This window comes from Danio rerio, chromosome 13, assembly GCF_049306965.1.
Source record: "Danio rerio strain Tuebingen ecotype United States chromosome 13, GRCz12tu, whole genome shotgun sequence".
Lineage (NCBI taxonomy): Eukaryota > Metazoa > Chordata > Actinopteri > Cypriniformes > Danionidae > Danio > Danio rerio.
Genome location: NC_133188.1, coordinates 25,577,231 through 25,597,396, shown reverse-complemented (window position 1 = coordinate 25,597,396; position 20,166 = coordinate 25,577,231). Strand labels below are relative to the sequence as shown.

General features: G+C 35.7%; 1 protein-coding gene across 2 annotated transcripts in view; it reads right to left on the bottom strand.

Moving 5' to 3' along the window:
* opn4a (opsin 4a (melanopsin)) overlaps positions 1–20,166 on the bottom strand; it is a 63,489-nt gene that overhangs the window by 7,278 nt on the left and 36,045 nt on the right. For both annotated transcript variants that reach the window (XM_073919896.1, NM_001128761.2), the window contains exons 4-10: positions 14,539–14,742; positions 10,953–11,124; positions 7,861–8,022; positions 6,375–6,482; positions 3,277–3,472; positions 1,702–1,872; positions 323–388 (exon numbers count right to left, since the gene is read on the bottom strand). In XM_073919896.1, the coding sequence (XP_073775997.1) occupies positions 323–388; positions 1,702–1,872; positions 3,277–3,472; positions 6,375–6,482; positions 7,861–8,022; positions 10,953–11,124; positions 14,539–14,742 (1,079 nt within the window). The remainder of the gene's footprint in view (positions 1–322; positions 389–1,701; positions 1,873–3,276; positions 3,473–6,374; positions 6,483–7,860; positions 8,023–10,952; positions 11,125–14,538; positions 14,743–20,166) is intronic.

The window sequence follows — 20,166 nt, the reverse complement described above, 5'->3', positions numbered from 1 at the left end:
ATTCAAATGAAGATTTTAAATGCAGGCTAAAAGAAAAACTTTTTTTTTTCCAGTGTTACTAATTCATGTATATTCTAGGAAAAGAACCAAGCAAATATATTTTTAAATTCATTTACATCATTATTAGTAATAGTTTGGGGGGGGGGGGGTATATAGAAATGGCCAGATTTGTATTTACAGTACATATATTTGTGTGAATATATTTTTGTGTATAAAAACCCTGCAATTTTATATTAATGCTAAATCACATTGTTACCAAAGTTAGCAGTCAACTGGTGAGTAACACTGATGATTGTTATGTTACATTACGAAAATGACTCACGTTTGTTAAAGTGCGATCAGGTTGAATGATTCCGGCCACAGACACATCATCCACATCAGAGGAGCTCTAGATCAGAAACAAGAGAGTGAGGTCAATAACGGACAGAGCCAGAGAGTTTGCAGTACAAATTAATTTATTATTAATATATGAAATGAAATAATCATGAAATGTACCTAAAGAACTCATACATTTTCTTTCTAAATAAGCAGAAAATAATACATTTAATTTTCTGTATAAAGCCATACAGTGGTAGTACATTAACAGTAAAACTCTCTTTATAAGTGTGTCTGGTTTAAATGTGCTTAGGGTATATATTCTGGTACGGCTTGAGAGGACACACATTTAACAATTGTTTCTTTTTTCTCTACTCTGTTTGACTATGTGAAACCATTCTCTTTTAGCGCATATGCATATAGGTCCCTGTTTACACCTGGTATTAACAAGAATTTTTAGTGACCTGATCACATTTATTGCTATTTATACGCACTCAAATAAATCCGTGATTTTTTTAACAAATATATTTGTTGTCAATCACACAACACAAACTGCTCTCATACAGCTTAACTATAGCCAAAAAGTTACCGTTACTGTTTTGAATAAAAAGGAGAGAACTGACTTTTACGTTACATTTGGATTGAATTAGGAACAGTTTAAAAAGAAAACTTGTGCAATTTGATAAATTCTGGCATCCTTTAATCTTTTACCTTCACAAAAACTTTGTGGACTATTGCATCATTTATGTAATGTTTTAATATTCCTTTTCATCATACCCTGTTGTTCAAACAGGTCTTTGTAAATAGGTTTTTTATTTATTATTATTTTATATTTTATATCATTATTTGTTTTTTTCATTCTTTGCTTATGTAATGTGTGGGCAAAATATGTAAAACAGAGCATCATTTTTCCTGAATCTTTGTCTTCAATTAAAACCTATTTGACAAAAAATGTGCTTAAATATGTCATTTGTGACCATTTACTATATGTTCAATTGTCACCAACAATGAAAATTGACTAGTTAGCTATTTACTCATCCTCCACTTGTTTTTTTAGTTTTTGAATACAATCTAAAATATTTTTATATATTTAAGAATGTTGGAAACCGATAGCCACTGACATACTAGTTGGTTTTTAAAAAAAGGCTATGGAAGTCAATGGCTACGACTGAATTATAACATTCTTCAAACTATCTTCTTTTTCTGTTCACAAAACAAGTTGGAAAAAGTGGAGTAAATGATGACAAAATGTTCATTTTTGGGTAACTATTCCCTTAATGCAAATAGGACCTGTGATGACAGAAATAGCATCTTGAACAAAAAAAATTGTTACACTATTCGACCAATACTTGCCACATATTGAAAACAGTCAGCCTGTGAGGTCACCTTTTCAAAGATTCCAGAGTCATGGCTTTTGAGCTTGGACTTGAAGCTGGATGAGTTGCAAGGTTTGAAGTCTGGCATCTCCGCAGTGTCTTTACTGATATCACAGGACACCTGTCGACTGGCAGGCCTGGAGCTCATGCTCGACAGATCAGCTTCAGTGTCGGTCCAGCCCTAAGGAGTTCAAACAACTCATCAAAGAGCTCCTTGGTTGGAATATCTCTTTTTTTAAACTTTAGTTAGTGAGTAATTGTTCAGTTCAAGCACAAGTTACTATGCTCAAACATTTAAAGCAGGAGAAATTATTCATAATTAGCCTTTTAAGCAATACAACCTTTTCTGAGATTCTGACATCACAAATGTGTAGGATATAATAAATGTCGCTCCCTGGTGCAATGTTTACAATAATTGGTTAGCCAATAATAACACACTAGCTGACCAGTCAGAGCCCATTGTATATTTCTGCAGGAGAGGTGTCACAAACAGGAAGTCTACCGATCATTTTTAGGAAAATAGAAACAGTTGTGTAGATTAAAGAAATGATTATAGAAATGGTGACATTTTTCAAACATAAAGATAAATATGTTACAGTGCGGCAACGCGGAGGCGCAGTAGGTAGTGCTGTCGCCTCACAGCAAGAAGGTCGCTGGTTAGAGCCACGACTGGGTCAGTTGGCGTTTCTGTGTGGAGTTTGCATGTTCTCCCTGCATTCGTGTGGGTTTTCTCCGGGTGCTCTGGTGTCCCCCACAGTCCAAAGACATGCGGTACAGGTGAATTGGGTAATTGTCTGTAGTGTATGTGTGTGAATGAGTGTGTATGGATGTTTCTTAGAGATGGGTTGCAGCTGGAAGGGCATCCGCTGCAAAAACGTGCTGGATAAGTTGGCGCTTCATTCCGCTGTGGCGACCCCAAATTTAAAATAAAGAGACTAAGCCGAAAAGAAAATGAATAAATGAATGTTACAGTGCACCTCATAAACACAATTAAGCATTCTGAAATAGCAGAGGTGCGACCAGGGGCTGACTGGGACAGCATTTTCAACCGAGAAAAGTTATTAAAGGTCAGGCCAAAGTGAATAGCACAGGGGAGGAGGGGTGGGGGGGGTGTGATGTTGATGAAAGTGTGGGGGGGCAGGGGGTAGACGTGCAATGTTTATGAAATGTGTGTGTGTGGGGATGGAGAAGAGCGATATTGATGAAAAATGGGGGAGAGAGGGACAGGGGAGACGGCAGGTCAGAATCACAATGGCAGGCCAGATTGACCGTCAGGAATGTCCTGGTGCTCCCTATGGCCAGTCTGCCCCTGTGGATCAGTGGTTAGCACAGTTGCCTCACAGCAAGAAGGTATATACGTACTGTATAGGTGAATTGAATAAACTAAACTGGCCGTGATCTGCTGTGTAAAACATTTGCTGGATAAAGTGGCGGTTCATTCCGCTCTGGCTTAAGGGACTAAGTTGAGGGAAAATGAATAAATGAATGAATGAAAATAGCTGAATGAACAGCCGTTTAAATACAGCCAAAACAATCGCATTTGCTAATCACAAAATCTCTAGATCTTTAAATTCACCATACTTACAGATTCACTATCAGAAGCGGAGGACAGTCGAGATTTGCCAGTGCTGGTTCTACGGAATCGTCCGGACATATCAGAGGACTGACTCGTGACGGTGGAGCGACGTGTGGACATTAAACTGCTGTGGAACGAGTGCAGGTCACGCTTGGGGACACAGAGAAGCAAACGCAGACACGGGATGTACTTTGCAATAGCCAACCTGACAATGACACAGACGAGATGCAGACATAAGACACATTAGATATGATAGATCCATATTCAGGGTCGACATCTGTTCAGTCAATTCATAAATTAACGTCAATGAGACACTGTGTAAAATACAAATAAGAAATCACTGGAGAACAAGAGATGTTCACTGGTATGGCTGTTATTGTTAACTATGGCTAAACTATAAAAGAACATTAAAATGAAGCTGATTTTAAATTGTAAATATTAAATGAAAAACAAAATGTGGATTGACAACTGAAATAAGTTTGACTTGAAGCACTAACATGACTTAAAACTGAAAAAAAAAATAGATAGATTTAACTAAACAAACACCAATCAAATATAGGGAATAATACACAAACAAAACCTCATTTAAAATAATCCTACACATGTTAAAAATGACTTTTTAATATACAAGCAGTTTCACCTTAGCTTCAAAGCTCAGCATTATCTAAAATCTATTATAACCTATTATTATGGAGCCTCATACGTGACACAAAAGAAAAAAAAAATTGTGCAAATAATTTGTTCCAACAATTTATTAAATCTTCCTTATTCATTCCCTTGTTCTAGGTCATTTGTGTAATCATTACCCCCTAACAGGTGCTGGTCCTTTATTTATCTTAAGGCTAGGTGTAATATTTGCCTACTTTGTTTACGAGCTGCTTCCTTTACGGTCCTGTCTTGATATGCTGATTGGTAAATGAATGCTATAATCATTACAAAACACAAATTTTAACATTATACTTTATTGTAGCATTCGGACTGGAAGTATAACTAAGTTTATTATTTTGAAGCGCACGATTGACCTAAATGCGGATGTGAATTGCTAAAAACAAGAGAACAAATTAGGTGAACCGTGCACGCAATTTAGTAAATCGAGGAAAATAATTAATAAATCATGTGCACAATTTATAGATTGATTGTCTATAGACTGATTTTTGTTATGCTGGTTTTAAGTCTCTTCGCATCCTTATAGCAACCATTAAATTAAGTGCTCAAAATGTATTTATTAGTATTATAATATTCTGTGCGAGTAGTAGGACAATGAAAAGTTTGTCCAATTAAAACTTTGGTTTTTATATTTGCATACATACTCACACCTTGTTCGCATAGAAAGGATCATGCATACCTGTCAACCCTCCCGTTTTTCAAGGGATTCTCCTGTATTTTATCGTTCTATCCTGCTATCATCCCATAAAGGTATTTTCCCGTATTTTCAGTCTCTCTCTAAAGGGTGGCAAATAAACATTAAAGAGCCGATCCTTCCTATACTCATAACGCTGAACCACCAGGGGGCGACCCTTACTCTTAAATTTAAGTCTGTTCTGTGCTTTCGCTTTGTTTAGGCATGAAAACACTTTGAAATAAACATAAAAACAGCACGATTCCCTTTCCTTTTACAGGTGCCGTCTCCCCTTCATATGCAATCCTCAAAACTGTCATATAATGGTGCATGATTGTCAGCTGAAGCGCTCAATAGTGATAAATAGCTTTTTCCCAAAGAAATTCTGTACACGTAAATAACAGCGGAGTCTGGGTTTTAGGTGCGTGTTAAAAAACATATAATTAATAATAATAATAATAATAATAATAATAATAATAATAATAATAATGATAATGATGATAATAATAATAATAATAATTTCTAAAGATGTCGATCTTTGTGGGGGTTTTTTTTAAACACAACTACCGGTAAGTAAAGCAATCGAATGCTTTCATTATAATGTTAGATGTGTGCATTTTAAAAGTGACATCTCTGTTATTTAATGTAATCAAACGAAAAAAAATCTAGATAAATGATAGATTCATTCTGTGCTCTTTAATCAGAATGTGTAAGTTATACAGTGTAAAAATGGCTAATGAGATTTAATAGCTTGATTATATTTCATTATAATATAATGTGATTAATTTTAACAAGCTAAACTGTTCGCTAATTTATTTGCTGCTAGTGTATATTATTTATTTTTTCTTTTGTAAAAAAAATAATGAAACATATTACTGACCATTTGACTGTTTATTTACAATGAAACAGCTCCCAATGAACATATAATTTGGGGATTTTTTAAGGGGGGTCGGGGAATCCCTTATTAGTGGGCATATCCCTTATTTTCACATCCCAATGTTGACAGGTATGATTACGTCATTGGCACATTACCTTCTTATTTAAGTTTAGCATTGTAATTGCACTATAAAGTTGTAGATGTATTGTTAGTGATGAATTCCATTGATGTTGTCTAGTGCATGCTCATGCGTTCAGGATGGTGCATGGCTTTGGATGGTATTTTGTAGGGTTGGACTTTCAGTGCTATAAGGCTAATGTTAACATTTTCCAAGATGGAGTATTGCAGAACAATTAAATACATTGTCCCCATGAATTATTTTGACATAAATCAAAATAAACATTTTGTCATTGCATACATGGAAAAGCTATGGTTTAATTTTGTTAGAGAAAATCAAATCAAAATGACATGTTCCCAAACCATCAGGACACACTGTGCTGGATTAATCACTCTTCATGCTTAAATGAATATTCAGGTTAATTAAATCAATCAAAAATGGAACTTCACACTTTAACCCAGAAGCTAGGCCTGTTTCTGCAATTTGTGATTTAATGGCTCAGTGAGCGACACACTAGTACAATTAAAACAATCACAATCTGCCTTTAGTGTTTAGTCTTAATGGGGCCAGAAAAGGTAATCTAATCTAATCTGACCGATGATCTGCATTAATGCAAAGTGATTTTATCTATTAAAATGTAAAACTTAAAAGTCTTACAGTAACATTTATTTTCATTACAACAAAGGGTTGAGAATGATCTAATGTGGTTCCAATCCTGAACATACAAGTCATATAAAAAGTCTCCAATATAAAAAGATTCATACTTTCAGTACCTGTATTTGGGGTGTGTGATGGCGTAGATTATGGGATTGTGGATCGCTGAAGCTTTAGCAATCACAGCTGGCACTGAATTCATATATGGTGTGAGAAAATCAGAATACCTGAGAAACACACAAGAACACATTCATATACTGTATGTGAATTTTCAAACATGTGTATTGTTAATTTATGTACTTTATGTACCCCTAGTTTAGTACACTCTCTTTTGAAAATAAATATTTTATCTATTTCTCAGCATTCTCAGTATAAGTCAACCATTTTTGGTGCATTTAAATAGAACAGCTTTATTATCCATTAAAATAAGAGTTTAGTCACTTAGAATTGTAAGATACTACATTTGAATTTTAAAAAGTTGGCAAAACAAAAAAAAAAATACTTCAATTGAATTGAGTATTTTATATGTTCTTGATTTTTCCTGTTCATTAAAATTCCTTCATTCATTTTCTTTTCGGCTTAGTCCCTTTATTAATCCAGAGTCCCCACAACGGAATAAACCGCCAACTTATCCAGCGCGTTTTTACGCAGCTGATGCCCTTCCAGCCGCAACCCATTTCTGGGAAAAATCCACACATTCACACATACACTACAGAAAATTTTGGCTACCCAATTCACCTGTACCGCATCTCTTTTGACTGTGGGGGAAACCGGAACACCCGGAGGAAACCCACACAAACGCAGGGAGAACATGCAAACTCCATACAGAAACGCCATCTGACCCAGGCAAGGCTCGAACCAGCGACCTTCTTGGTGTGATGTGACAGCACTACCTACTGCACCGCTGTTGTTTCCCAAACATATTCATTTGGGTGTACTCATTTCTGAACTGTGATTTTTTGAACAGCAGCCACGTTCACCAAGATTGCATCTACTTTATTAAATAAATCTTTCAGAAATCATAAAATATGGTGATATGATGTTCACATGTTCACAATTTTTAAATTCTTTAATGAATAGAAAGTTCAAAAGAACAGTCTGCACTATTTTATTAGATAAATAGTGTCTGCAATTTTAAAGTCAGCATGAAATCAAAATGTATTCTTCTTATATAGTAGTGCTTGTTACAAACAATGTAACTCGGCATTTCATTATTTTATAAAAAAATTATTTGGCCTCATAATCTTTATTCAAATGCCATAACCTTCCCTGCCCCTCAAAACAACTTCTCATCACTTCATCACAAGGAGTGCCTTGAGGACAGGGATATCAGTATGTGTCTTGTTTCTGCCCTGCTTTTGTCCATTCGTCATTTTTCCTCCATATTGTTAGTAACACCCATCTCCCTATGATCCAATCGGCTCCCAAAAGACAAAATCATGCACCACCCCTAACTGACCATTTCAATTGGATGCAAATCACATCATGGGGAAAAAAGGTCTTAACTTCCATTTCATGCCGACTTTAAACATGAACAGATACATAAATGAAAGTGCATATGAAATTAAATTATGTAAAGTTATGTGACAGTTGAGATTCATTTACCCAGCAAAGGCTGTCAGTGCCACTGTTGAGTATGGAGACCAGGAGATGACATACATAAGAATAACAATAAGAGCAATTTTTGCCATCTTCCATTCATTTTTCAGTCGTTGGAATCGTTTCATCGAGTCTCGTTTGTTATCTCCATTAATTTTGCCCACAGCTCTAGCAAAGACAAAACGAAAAAGTAAAAACAAATTATTTGTCAGTGGTTTAGTGCCATCAAATGCTAATATTCAACACAGTATGTGATAACTTTAAATGACTAAAATACAGAACTATATTTTACTGTCACATACACCCACCAGCAACTTTATTAGGTACACAGACTGATAACAAAGATAACATAAAAATCTAATTAGCCAATAGATCCTCAATGGATTTATGCATGCAGAGTAGATATAGTAAACACTAAATAAACAAACACTAGCTATAACTAAGGTCTGCAAAAGAACATCTCTGAATGCTGAACCCAAATTAAGGCCGAGTCCCAGTTCTATTGTACACTCTAAACACACAAGGGGTACCCTTGGAACAGAGTGTGAAGGGGTAGGAATGAAATTATTCCACTCTGAAAACCTTAATAAGTTGACTGAACTAAATTAATTGAGTAAACTTGTTGGCTTAATTTAATTGAGTAATGGAGTCTCCCAAAACTTGAATATGTAAGTTTATTTAACTTGCCGGTTTTGTAGACCAAACATAAATTGTTCAGTTCAGCAAACTTAGTACTACGTTTAGATACATTTTATTATATATATATATATATATATATATATATATATATATATATATATATATATATATATATATATATATATATATTAGGGATGTAACGGTATCAGAATTTCACGGTACGGTAATACCTCGGTATGAATGTCACGGTACGGTATTTATTGAATTATTTACAGGAAAAAACAAAACTTATGAAAATACTCCAAAAAAGTGCCAAAAGTGTCAATGACATACAAATTAACCATCTATCTGTAAGCTTTGAAACAGGAACTTCAATTTTAATAACAAAAAATTATTAAACCATGTAAAAAAATAAAGTTTCAATTTAGTATTGTTAAAAACTCATCACATTCAACATTTAATCACTCACTCACTTAAATAGAGATGGGTTTTAAGGAAAATTATCATATAAATATAATCTGGTAAAAGCTGGTATCTCTGGGCATTTACAATGTCCCCTGCAACAGAAAAAAACCCTCTCATTTGGGACTGAGGTTTCTGGGACAGAGAGATATGACTTGGCCCAGGTTGACAGCAGTGGGTAACGTTGTGCATTGTCTTTCCCCCACTTGAGAGGGCAAGCCATGAGTGAGACAGAGGTCTCATGTCTGCATCAATCTGAACAGTGTGCTGTGTCACACCCTCCTTCCCGCCCTTCAGTAGGCGCGCGACAACACCGCTCTTGAGTATGCGCGCTCAAACCCCCAACACCCCCCCCCCGCTTTACAGTACGCGCGCGACAACACAGCTGATCAGAACGCGCGCGACAACACCGCTATTCAGTACGCGTGCGGCGACAACACCCGCTTCAGGTTCGATCATTTCCAGCTCTTTTTGATGCCCGCTTCTAGCAGCACACTCCATTTCCGCATTACTGTATCTGTAGCGACAAGGCAACAGACCGCAAGGGATGATGGCCACCCCTGGGCTGATGGGAATTGTAGTTTTCGCTACCTCCCGTTCGCTTCATTCGCCTGAGCAAATTTTCTCAGAAGACCTATAGTTTTACCGAGTCATGCGACTACGGTAATATCGAAAAAAATTAATATTGCGGTATGACGGTATTTACAATACCGTTACATCCCTAATATATATATATATATATATATATATATATATATATATATATATATATATATATATATATACACGCATCATATATAATAAAATAAAATGTATATAAACGTAGTACTAAGTTTGCTGAACTGAACGATTTATGTTTAGTCTACAAAACCGGCAAGTTAAATTGATATATATACATACTATAAAAAAATGTTAAAATAAATTTTGAAAAAAAAAAAGTATCCATTTATTCACACTTTGATGAATAATTATACCTACCTGAAGCAATTTGTTTTCTGATTTAAAAACAGTCCTTGCACTTAAAAGGTTGCAGATATTAGAATTTTTGATTTTGAGCTCACTACACTTGAAATCTTAAATTTTTACATTTTCATGATACCTATGTTAAATTAACTCATAAGTTTAAGTGATAGGACCAAAATGCTAAATTTTAAGTTATGTTTAGTGAACTTTACTTAAATGTTCAAGTTAAGACAACATTAGGGTTTACAGTGCACTAAAATTAGGACACCAATACTACAACTTCATAAAAGATGCGACAATGTCATCTGCGGTGCTGTAATCATTACAGAAGGCTCGCATTAAGAGCACAGCACTATCTTGAATGAGCACCATATACTGGCAAGTTACTGAAAGTAACTGTTAAATAAAGTTGATACTTGGTATTGTTGCTGACCATGTTCATCCTCTAATAGCCACAGTGATCTCAGCCTGTGATGGTTGGACTGCCACAAAGCTCAAACCACCTCAAATGGGTTCCTTAAACAAAAGTATGAGTTCAATAGCCTCTGTCAATAGGTCTCAGTTTAATAGAGCACCCTTGGTATTTGGTGAAAAAAGCAGATTTATATAAAAATGTGCAGGCGTTTAACCACATGATGCTATCAAAATCTCTGAGGAATGTTTCCAACACCTTGAAGCTTTACCACAAGGCATTTCTAAAGGCAAAGAGGCCAACTTGGTACAAAAAAGATGAACCAAATAAAGTAGCAAGTGACTGTGTGACTAAACAACATTCAAACATATGAAACACTGCTGACATACTATATCACGGATCACCAAACTTGTTCCTGGAGGTTCGGTGTCCTGCAGATTTTAGCTCCAACCCTAATCAAACACACCTGAACAAGCAAATCAAGGTCTTACTAGGTATACTTGAAACACCCAGGCAGGTGTGTTGAGGCAAGTTGGAGCTAAACCCTGTAGGGCACCGGACCTCCAGGAACGAGATTGGTGACCCCTGTACTATATTGTTAGACCTGCATTAAAGTACTCACTCATTGGTAGTGCGAATGGATCGGAAAATGAAGAAATAGCAGTAGATGATGACGATGAGTGGAATGAAGAAGACGAAGATGAAGAGGAGCATAGTGTAAGCTCGCACAGAGGGTGTGAAAGTCATATAATCCCAGGTACAAGAGGTCAACAGCCCTTCGGGAACATAAGCACCTATAAAGCAGAAACAGACAGACAAAGACAAAAAGCATAGAATTACAATCTTGATAAAGGGAAGTGAAGGAAAGCCAGCATCTAAGCCTTTCAAATCAGGATAAATATAGTCCAAACTGGAACAAACTCGCAAAGAATGAGGATTTAAGTCTAATGTCTGGCTGCTGGCAATGCAGTGAAATTCAACCCAATGCACACACGGCGGAGGGTATTTTTAAGTATGCTATAATCATAGTTTTTCTTATCACCACCCAATCACAGTCTGGCTCTCATACGTATGGGCTGCCAATCATCAGTTTTCGGAAGTTTGAGATAGATTTGCCTATCAGTGATGAAGATATACACAGAAATGTTAAATGATAAAGGCACCCTTCGTGTGAGACTAAAGATTTGCTCTAAATTAACGACAGAGAGTGCTGAAGGAGCATAAGAACCAGGCTTTACCAGTCTATCCATGTTAAGCTGAAAGCCTCAGCCCTCATAGACCACCTATACAAGAGACAGATCACAGTCCAACAGCACATTGTTCGCAAAGGCAGGCATTGGCTAGCAACTGAAATGGTTTTGAGCTCAAATAATCATGATCTGAGACACTCAGCAGCATAGCTCTGCCAAAATATCTGAGCTTATAAGCTAATGGATGCTGGGAAAGTGTGAAGTCAACTTCATTAACATAGCATGAGTAATAATGAGATGATAATCATGTGCCTCAAAATGACATAGCATCATGATATTTTAGCAAATGATTAATTAAGTTGAAGAGCACAGCTTTGACCTATTTAAATAATTTACATTACATTATTAGCTAGCTGATGAAAGATGTTGGGATGCAATTAATTCACGATGACACATTTAATTAAAAGCAATTCTTACTGTACAAGACAAACAATTGATTAATGTACTAACCAAATAAAGTCTTTATTAGTTGCTAATGCTGTAATGATTTAATGGGTGCACATGCTGTTTTGCTTGTGTCTCAAGTTCACATAATGCTGGTTATGTTTGCAAATGTATGCAGTTGGGGAAGAAATTACATGTGTATCAGTATATTAGAGCTGTGTTAACAGTGTAAACTGCAAAAAAAGAAAAAAAAAGAAAAAGAAAAACTGTAAATTGGTTGTTTAATTTCACCAGCCTCTGTAATGTGAAGATGCTCATGGACCTTGTGGTTAGGGTTTGGGTTAGTGCTGTTGGTGAAAAATTAAACAAAATATGATTGAAAATTTAACAGAAATATGATATATTTGCAGTAAAAAAAAAAAAAAAAAAAAAAAAAAAAAAAAAAAAAAAATATATATATATATATATATATATATATATATATATATATATATATATATATATATATATATATATATATATATATATATATATTTATATATATATATATATGTGTGTGTATGTGAGATATTTAATTAATATCAGCACCCGTACAGACTTTTTACCCTTTGTGTATTACATACAGACAGCAAAAAGCAGACACTACAGATTACATCTTTTAAAGTTTAAAAGATGCTTGCTCAGCTGTTTAACTGTCAGCTTAGGATATAAATCCAACGCGGAAGAAAGTAGTTCCTCATACAAAAGAGTTTTTGAGACTCTCCATGTTGGATTTTGTTTTTACATACAAAATTATGCCGTCAAACTGTTGTATAAACGCAATATCACACTCGTAAACTTATCCAGCATATATTTTACACAGTGGACGCTCTTCAAGCTGCGACCCATCCCTGGGAAACATCCATACAGACTCATTCATGCACATACACTATGGGCAATTTAGCCTACCCAATTCACCTGTACCCACAAGTCTTTGAACCTGTGGGGGAAACCGGAGCACCCGAAGGAAACCCACGTGAACACAGAAGAACATGCAAACTCCACACAGAAATGCCAACTGACCCAGCCGAGGCTCGAACCAGTGACCTTCTTGCTGTGAGACAACAGCACTATCTACTTTTTTGTAGCGATTGTGCTACCCACTGTTCTTAGTAATGAACATTAAGAGGAGGAATCTGTAATATGAACTGAAGCCGTGCCAAACTAATTAACACAGACATCAACAAATGAGTTAAACTGCTAAACTGTCGCTTTCCATGCATTATTTTATTATTTCCACATATGTGGTTACAGTCAATCATCTAAAACAGTAACAACCTCAGTAATATCTAACCAGACAGTGATGTGAGCTCCACTGACATACTCTTCAATCCAATATTTGTTCTATTTGCTGCTCTTTTACATTGTGATAAATTATTTTCAACTTTTGAGGTTTCTAGCATGACTTGTCCTACTCATAACATGTGTTCACCAACGATTATGGTCAACTGTGTCTCGGGAAATCATCAACTTTCCACTGAAATTAATTAGGGGATCATGGTGCTTTACTGCATGTCACTGGTAAAGTGAATGTGGCTTCATTACCTTGACTTACTGCACTGTAATTTTACAGATTCTTTTAACACATTTAAGGAAGTGAAAAAAAATAATATAGCTCTTTAACAAATGGTTTAGTCCATTAAGGGCAAGTTTCGCAAATAAAGCTTAGTTTAAGCCAAGCCGAGATCATCATTTACTTAGATAATTAAGCAGCTTTCATAAAAATGATTCGAGATACTGATACTGGTTTGTATCTTGAAATTTTTCAATGGCAATGATGTATTTTTTTGTCATTGCAAGTTATTTGGGATCGTTAACCCAAAAATTAACCCGAAAATGATGTCATAATTTACTCACCCTTTATTTATTTCAAACCTTTAGGAGTTTCTTTCTTCTGCAAAACAGAAAAGTATTCTGAAAAATCTTGGAATCCAGAAACCATTGACTTCCATAGTATTTGTTTTGCCTGCTATCAACAGTTACAGGTGTTCAGCTTTCTTCAAAATAAAAGCCTTCTTTTGTGTTCAGCAGAAGAAACTCAAACACATGGAACCACTTGAGAGTGAGTACATTTCATTTTTTTTTTCAGTGAACTATCCCTTTAAGACAGCTTATACACACTATTTGGTCTAGGACTAGCCTTAATCCTTGTCTCAGAAACCGGTGATACATTAATCATACATTAATTAATAGTTATCAATGCGTTTGTTAAGCATTAATCACTGCAGTGGGAGTGAATGGGAACCACAAAAACAATCTTAGAAATGCTCTTCAAAATCATCTTTGTGTTACTAAGAAAGTCTCAGAGGATTGCCATGAGTAAATAAAATAAATGATGTGAGAACATAATTTTCATTTTTGGGTTTAACTATTCCTTTAGGCCACACTTAATAATGTATGAATGCCACTGTGTAGGTCTGTTAGATATAACATTAAAGTACAGGTATGTGGCCTTTAATAAAAAAAACACATTTCAAATAATAAAAATGGTTGTGTAGGTTTACAATGATGAAACAATAAATATACTTCACTCACTCCAGCCAAAGAAAGGTGGCAGACTCCAGCCGAGTGAATACACCCAGGCTACAAGGAGGATGAGCAGAGCTCTCTTCTGAGAAAGCACACCGATGGAGGCCAGCGGTCGCGTGATCACAAAGTATCGATCCACAGCAATAACCATGAGCGTGATCATGGAGCAGATGCCAAATAAAGCCCCACAGAAGGCATACAACTCACAACCTGGACACACAGGAGGAACAAAATGAATTGAGTCCGGAAGCGAGCACAGTTCACACAGATATGACATTTCTAGCATTATTGAATAGGTCAGTGCTGTTCATTTGCGTTACAATTCAAATTTAAGTTAGATTCCACGTCCAGCAGCAAACTTGAAATGTTGGGGAAGTGTGAAGCAGATTTTAGGCCTGGAGACTCTTGGCTAGCAGAAACACAGACCGCCACTGGCTCTATCTGAGGGCTGACATCTGTGCCAGTGCTTCATTAAAATAATCAGGCCTTAAAAATCATACAATGAATGTTTTTCTTTCTAGTTCCGCAGTCCCTCGACATCTGTTGCTAACCAAATTTGTGTGCAGTCATCCTTAATCGGTTGCATTTTAGTTCAGGGACCAGAAATAAAGCAAATTTTAAATGTTTCAACTATGATTTTAACAACATACGCACATTTAACTGAAGATGATAATGATCTTGATCTTGCATAAATTAATAATTAATCAAACAACAACCAACAACAAATCACTCTTGTGTAAAGTATGAAACAGACATTAGTCAATGAGGAAATAAGATGCAAAATATACAGTATACAGACTAAAGCTGTATCCACATTGTATGGTAATGTTTATAATTTTAACCCATTTCTGTTACTTAATAATTCCTGCATAACTAAACAAATGATAACTTGAATTCTAGTTGATCATTTGGTATCAGAAATGGCTCATATGAAAGCAAAGGCGTAGATTATTTTACCATAAAATATGATCATGTATTGATTTTAAATTATTTAATTAGAACAGTAAAGTCTAATTTTGCTTTTACAAAAGTCTTGTCACTTAACATAAATAATGTACAGTACAGAATATAAAGTCATGGTGCAGTGGAAAAGAATTAATATTGTGTTTGACTCTCGTGATCTTGGAGGGCTGCATCCATACATCTCTGCAATGACTCGATTAACTTATTATTAAAGTCATCTCAATAATGTTCATGTCTGGTGACTGGGCTGGCCAATCTTGCAGCACCTTGACCTTCTTTGCTCTCAGGAACTTTGATGTGGAGTTTGAAGTTTAAGAAGGAGCGCTCTCCTGCTGAAGAATTGGCCCTCTCCTGCGGTTTGTAATGTAATGGGTAGCACAAATGTCTTGATACCTCAGGCTGTTGATGTTGCTATAAACTCTGCAGACCTCTTGCATCTTGCCTCAATACCGAATGTAACCCCAAACCATGATTTTTCCTTCACCAAACTTGACTGATTTCTGTGAGAATTTTAGGTCCATGCAGGTTCCAATAGGTCTTCTGCAGTATTTGTGACGATTGGGATGCAGTTCAACAGATTATTCATCAGAAAAATCTACCTTCTGCCACTTTTCCAAGTGATCTACTAGAAGTCAAGTTATTATTTGTTGCTCTTACAACTGGGATCAATGACAAGATTTTTGTCAGGTAGTGTATATATTTTGTGTGCAGCAAACACATACAGGTAAGATTTCCATATATAATTTATTCTGGCCATAAAAAATAATTACATATCAATTTGGCCACTCAAACGCTTCAGAACGAAGTACAACAAAGAATCGTTTATATATAGATAATGATTTAGCACTTGCTGTAAAATCACCCTATAAGGTTGCTGAGGTTCAATAATAAACCACTGATTTAAATGAACTTCGCCAACCCCACGTGTCCAAATGCATATGATGGTCTCCTAGTAACAGTACTGTTCTAAGTAAAACCTACAGTACATCGCAAAAACACAAATCCAGAGAGAGACAGTCATATTACACATAAAACAAGACTCAGGTCTCCACTAAAACAGGTCAAACAGAAGAAGAACCACCTGTGGAGAGCAAAGGAACAGGTGATTTGAAATCATTACGCTCAATACACACAGTCTGACACCTACTCAACATCCATACACACCTGTTGTGTTGTGCGTATGTATGTTAACAACAGAATAAGAGTCAAAGCAATCAGTCTGATTTATAATAACTGCTTGAATTCTCAGGACACCTTTAATAGATGCACTTCAGTAATTACAAAACAGAAGCATCTGTTATTGAAGATAATCCTCTCACACAATAGGATGTCGTCTCTCACACCTTGTCAGGTAGATTATGTATATTCAGGTTAATCCTGCAAGAGAGTATTTTTGTGAGTTCTGGTTGATTGTGAAAGCTTTCAGGAGGATCGAGCAGATCTCGTTTTCATGAATGAAATGATGGACTTCAAAATTGTGCCTGGTTTTACAATATAGTGCAGCCAAACGGGAAGCTTTATTTAACTCTTTCTACTAATTGAAACTAGGTCAAATCCCCTTTTCCAAGATGGAGTCTTCAAGCTCAGAACAGCATAACGCGTCAGGATCCCAACAGGGACACCAGAGGCTGTTCTGTTTTTGTGGATGTCAATGGAGCAGATGCCTTCAATGTACCGTACTAAACAGAATGAGTGGAATTTGCATAATAAAGTTTGGTGTCTGCCATGACAAATTAGTTGTTGTTTTTTTTTTATAGGAGAACTGTCAGTTGTTTTTCAGGAGGATAAAATTATGACACTGAATGTGTCACTGCTTCACTGTCAATTAAGTTACTTTGCAATACTTACAATAATTTAAAGACAAAATGTTAAGTCTTAAATGTTTAAAGGTTTGTAATAACCCCTAGTATCATGGCCTTTTCTGATGAGTAGTTTAATGAGTGCCCTATTAATAATGAATAATTCCTTTAGCGCTTTTCTGGACACTTCAAGCGCTTTACACACTTTTGGGGGGAATCTCATCATCCCTGTTGAGTGTGCAGCATCCACCCGGATGACGTGACGGCAGCCATATTGAGCCAGACTGCACACCACACACCAGCTGATGGTGGAGAGGAGACAGAGAGATTGAGCTAATTATGATATAGGGATGGTTAGGAGGTCATGATGGACAGAGGCCAGAGGGTAAATTTGGCCAGGATGGCGGGGTTAAACCCCTACTTTTTTTCAAAGGACATCCTGAATTTTTAACGACTAAAAAATTTCCTCGGATGCTAGGAGCCACACAGACTGCAGGTTGAGCGCCCCTGCTGGTCTCACTAACACCACTTCTGGCAGCAGCCTAGCTTTCCCATGTGGTCTCCCATCCAAGTACTGAATGAGTGCAGCCCTGCTTAGCTTCAGTGGGTGATGTAAAAGTTGTAGAGAGCTAACTGCTGGATAATTCTATTAAGGGTTAAGATCAGAGGTTCCTGACATTTGTTGAATTCATGCTAATTCACTGTTCAGAACAATAATCAAGGACCTATATTTTTCAATTAGTGTATTATTTAATTAATAATGCTTAAATAAGAATGATACTTAAAAATGTGTCAAAATAAATAAATATGAATCAGTTTAAGTTTTATGAAGCTACACAGTTGATATGATAACATGTATCACAGTTTATGATACATGAGAACAAACCATTGGTTCTTTTAGAAGCTCAAACGTGATACACAATAATGAATCCCATTGGTTTTTTGCTTCAAGCAGGCATGTTTGAGCAGCCATGAATATTTAAATGCTATAAGTATTTCAGTGCTTAAATGTGAATATAATCCTAATTAAATCTTGAAAAGCATCAAGAGTTTTGGGGAAGGTGAATAAATCTCTTTGATTATAATAAAAATCAAGTTTTTTTTTTAAGGTTGGCATATATCTTTAAATTTTCTGTCTGAATTAAATGAGGATTTTTTAAATAAATACCCTATTAAACATAGAGCTTGGCATAATATATGGCTTACAGTCTTATTTTAAAATGACACTATAACATTAGACTTGGTGAAAACATAAAATGAGAGTAATAGGGTTCAGGCATCATTCAGACAGAACACAGAGAGATTGAATAAACCATAGACAAAAGTCTCTCTTATAGCTCAGATTTTAGAGGACTTGTTGAAAAAGCTTGAAATATCTTGATGTTTTTGGCTTTTTTTGTATTACTTTAAGCTATTTTGTTTTATTTTATTTGAGGCACTGATTAATATTGATTTATCCAATGGTCAAAATACCAGAAATCTTTTTATATCACTGGCTTTGATTTCTGCCTCTTGTTTTCTTAGGATCCTTAGGTTTAACATCTTCTCCTCTATAAGACTAATGACCATGTCAAAATAGACTTTGAGCTCACAAAATCTTTTTGCACACTGCAATACTCACTATAACTGTGAAGTATCAATCTTTTATTGGTTACATGTCTCCACACAATGCAAATTTGAGTATTAGCGTTTGTGAAATGTAAACCTTGAAACACAGCAAATTGCAAAATGGCTTCACACAAACTTAAGTTTTCTGTGACCTGTACTTGCATGAATAGAAGTCCATAGAGCAGACGGTAGTGTGATTTCACCTGAAGTGACCTGATTTTCTGTCACAGAAGGAAGAACGGAACAACAATTTCATGCCTGCCAAGTAAAGACCCTGAACACAAAAGATCGGCATCAGTCACTACAATAAATCACAATCAAAGAGCACCTTCAAGCAGAAGACGGCAGAAAAACCAGTCAAGTCTCATGAAGCCAATTAAGATTCGGTGTTGATAGGAACTGACATTTAAAACACCTCACGGAAAAAAAGAGCCTTCTATTATCGAATACCACAAAAACATGATGTCATATCTGAAAAAATGGACAGCTGAAAATCTAAAGGAAACAATATTTTTGAATAACTTTGTAAAGTATGAACTGCTAATTGATGATTATCAAAAAACTAAATAAAAAACAGTTGTATTTGTCAGAAATGCAATAATCATTCTAAAGCAGGAAGAATGATATGAATCATTGTCAGAAATGAGAAAGCAAGGCCGTCTCCAAGGGCAACCCATCCTTCATTTGAACCCATTCAACCTGTCAAGTGATTCATTCCATCAAGTCATCCAACATCCTTTATGTTAAATCTGTTCATTATCATTCAAAATTACAGTAGTACATCAAATCATGGACTAGCATGTTTTATTTTAGACAATATCCATGCATTAACTACTATATCTGCCATCATTTACTCACCCTTAACTTGTTCATAACCTAAGTTTCTTTCTTCTGTTGAACACAAAAGAAGGTACTTTAAAAAATGCTCTAAAGTACATCTACATTAATTTACTTGGTGAGTCCCTGAAAACAGCATTCTCAAAATATCTTTTTTGGTGGGGGTTCAACAGAAGAAATAAACTTAAATAGGCTTAAAACCAAATGAGAGAGAATAAATGATGATGTCATTTTCATTTTTGGGAGAACTATCCCTTTAAATTGGTCATGTGATGCCACTTTTGAGAAAGCATAACCCGCCCAAATTGGCACTTTTTGGGTATAAGTAAAATATTGTATTTTCATGTTTGTATCTTTAAATGCAAATGAGCTGTTACTCAGGAATAGTATTAAAATAGTACCCAAAAAATGTACATGTGCCTTTTTG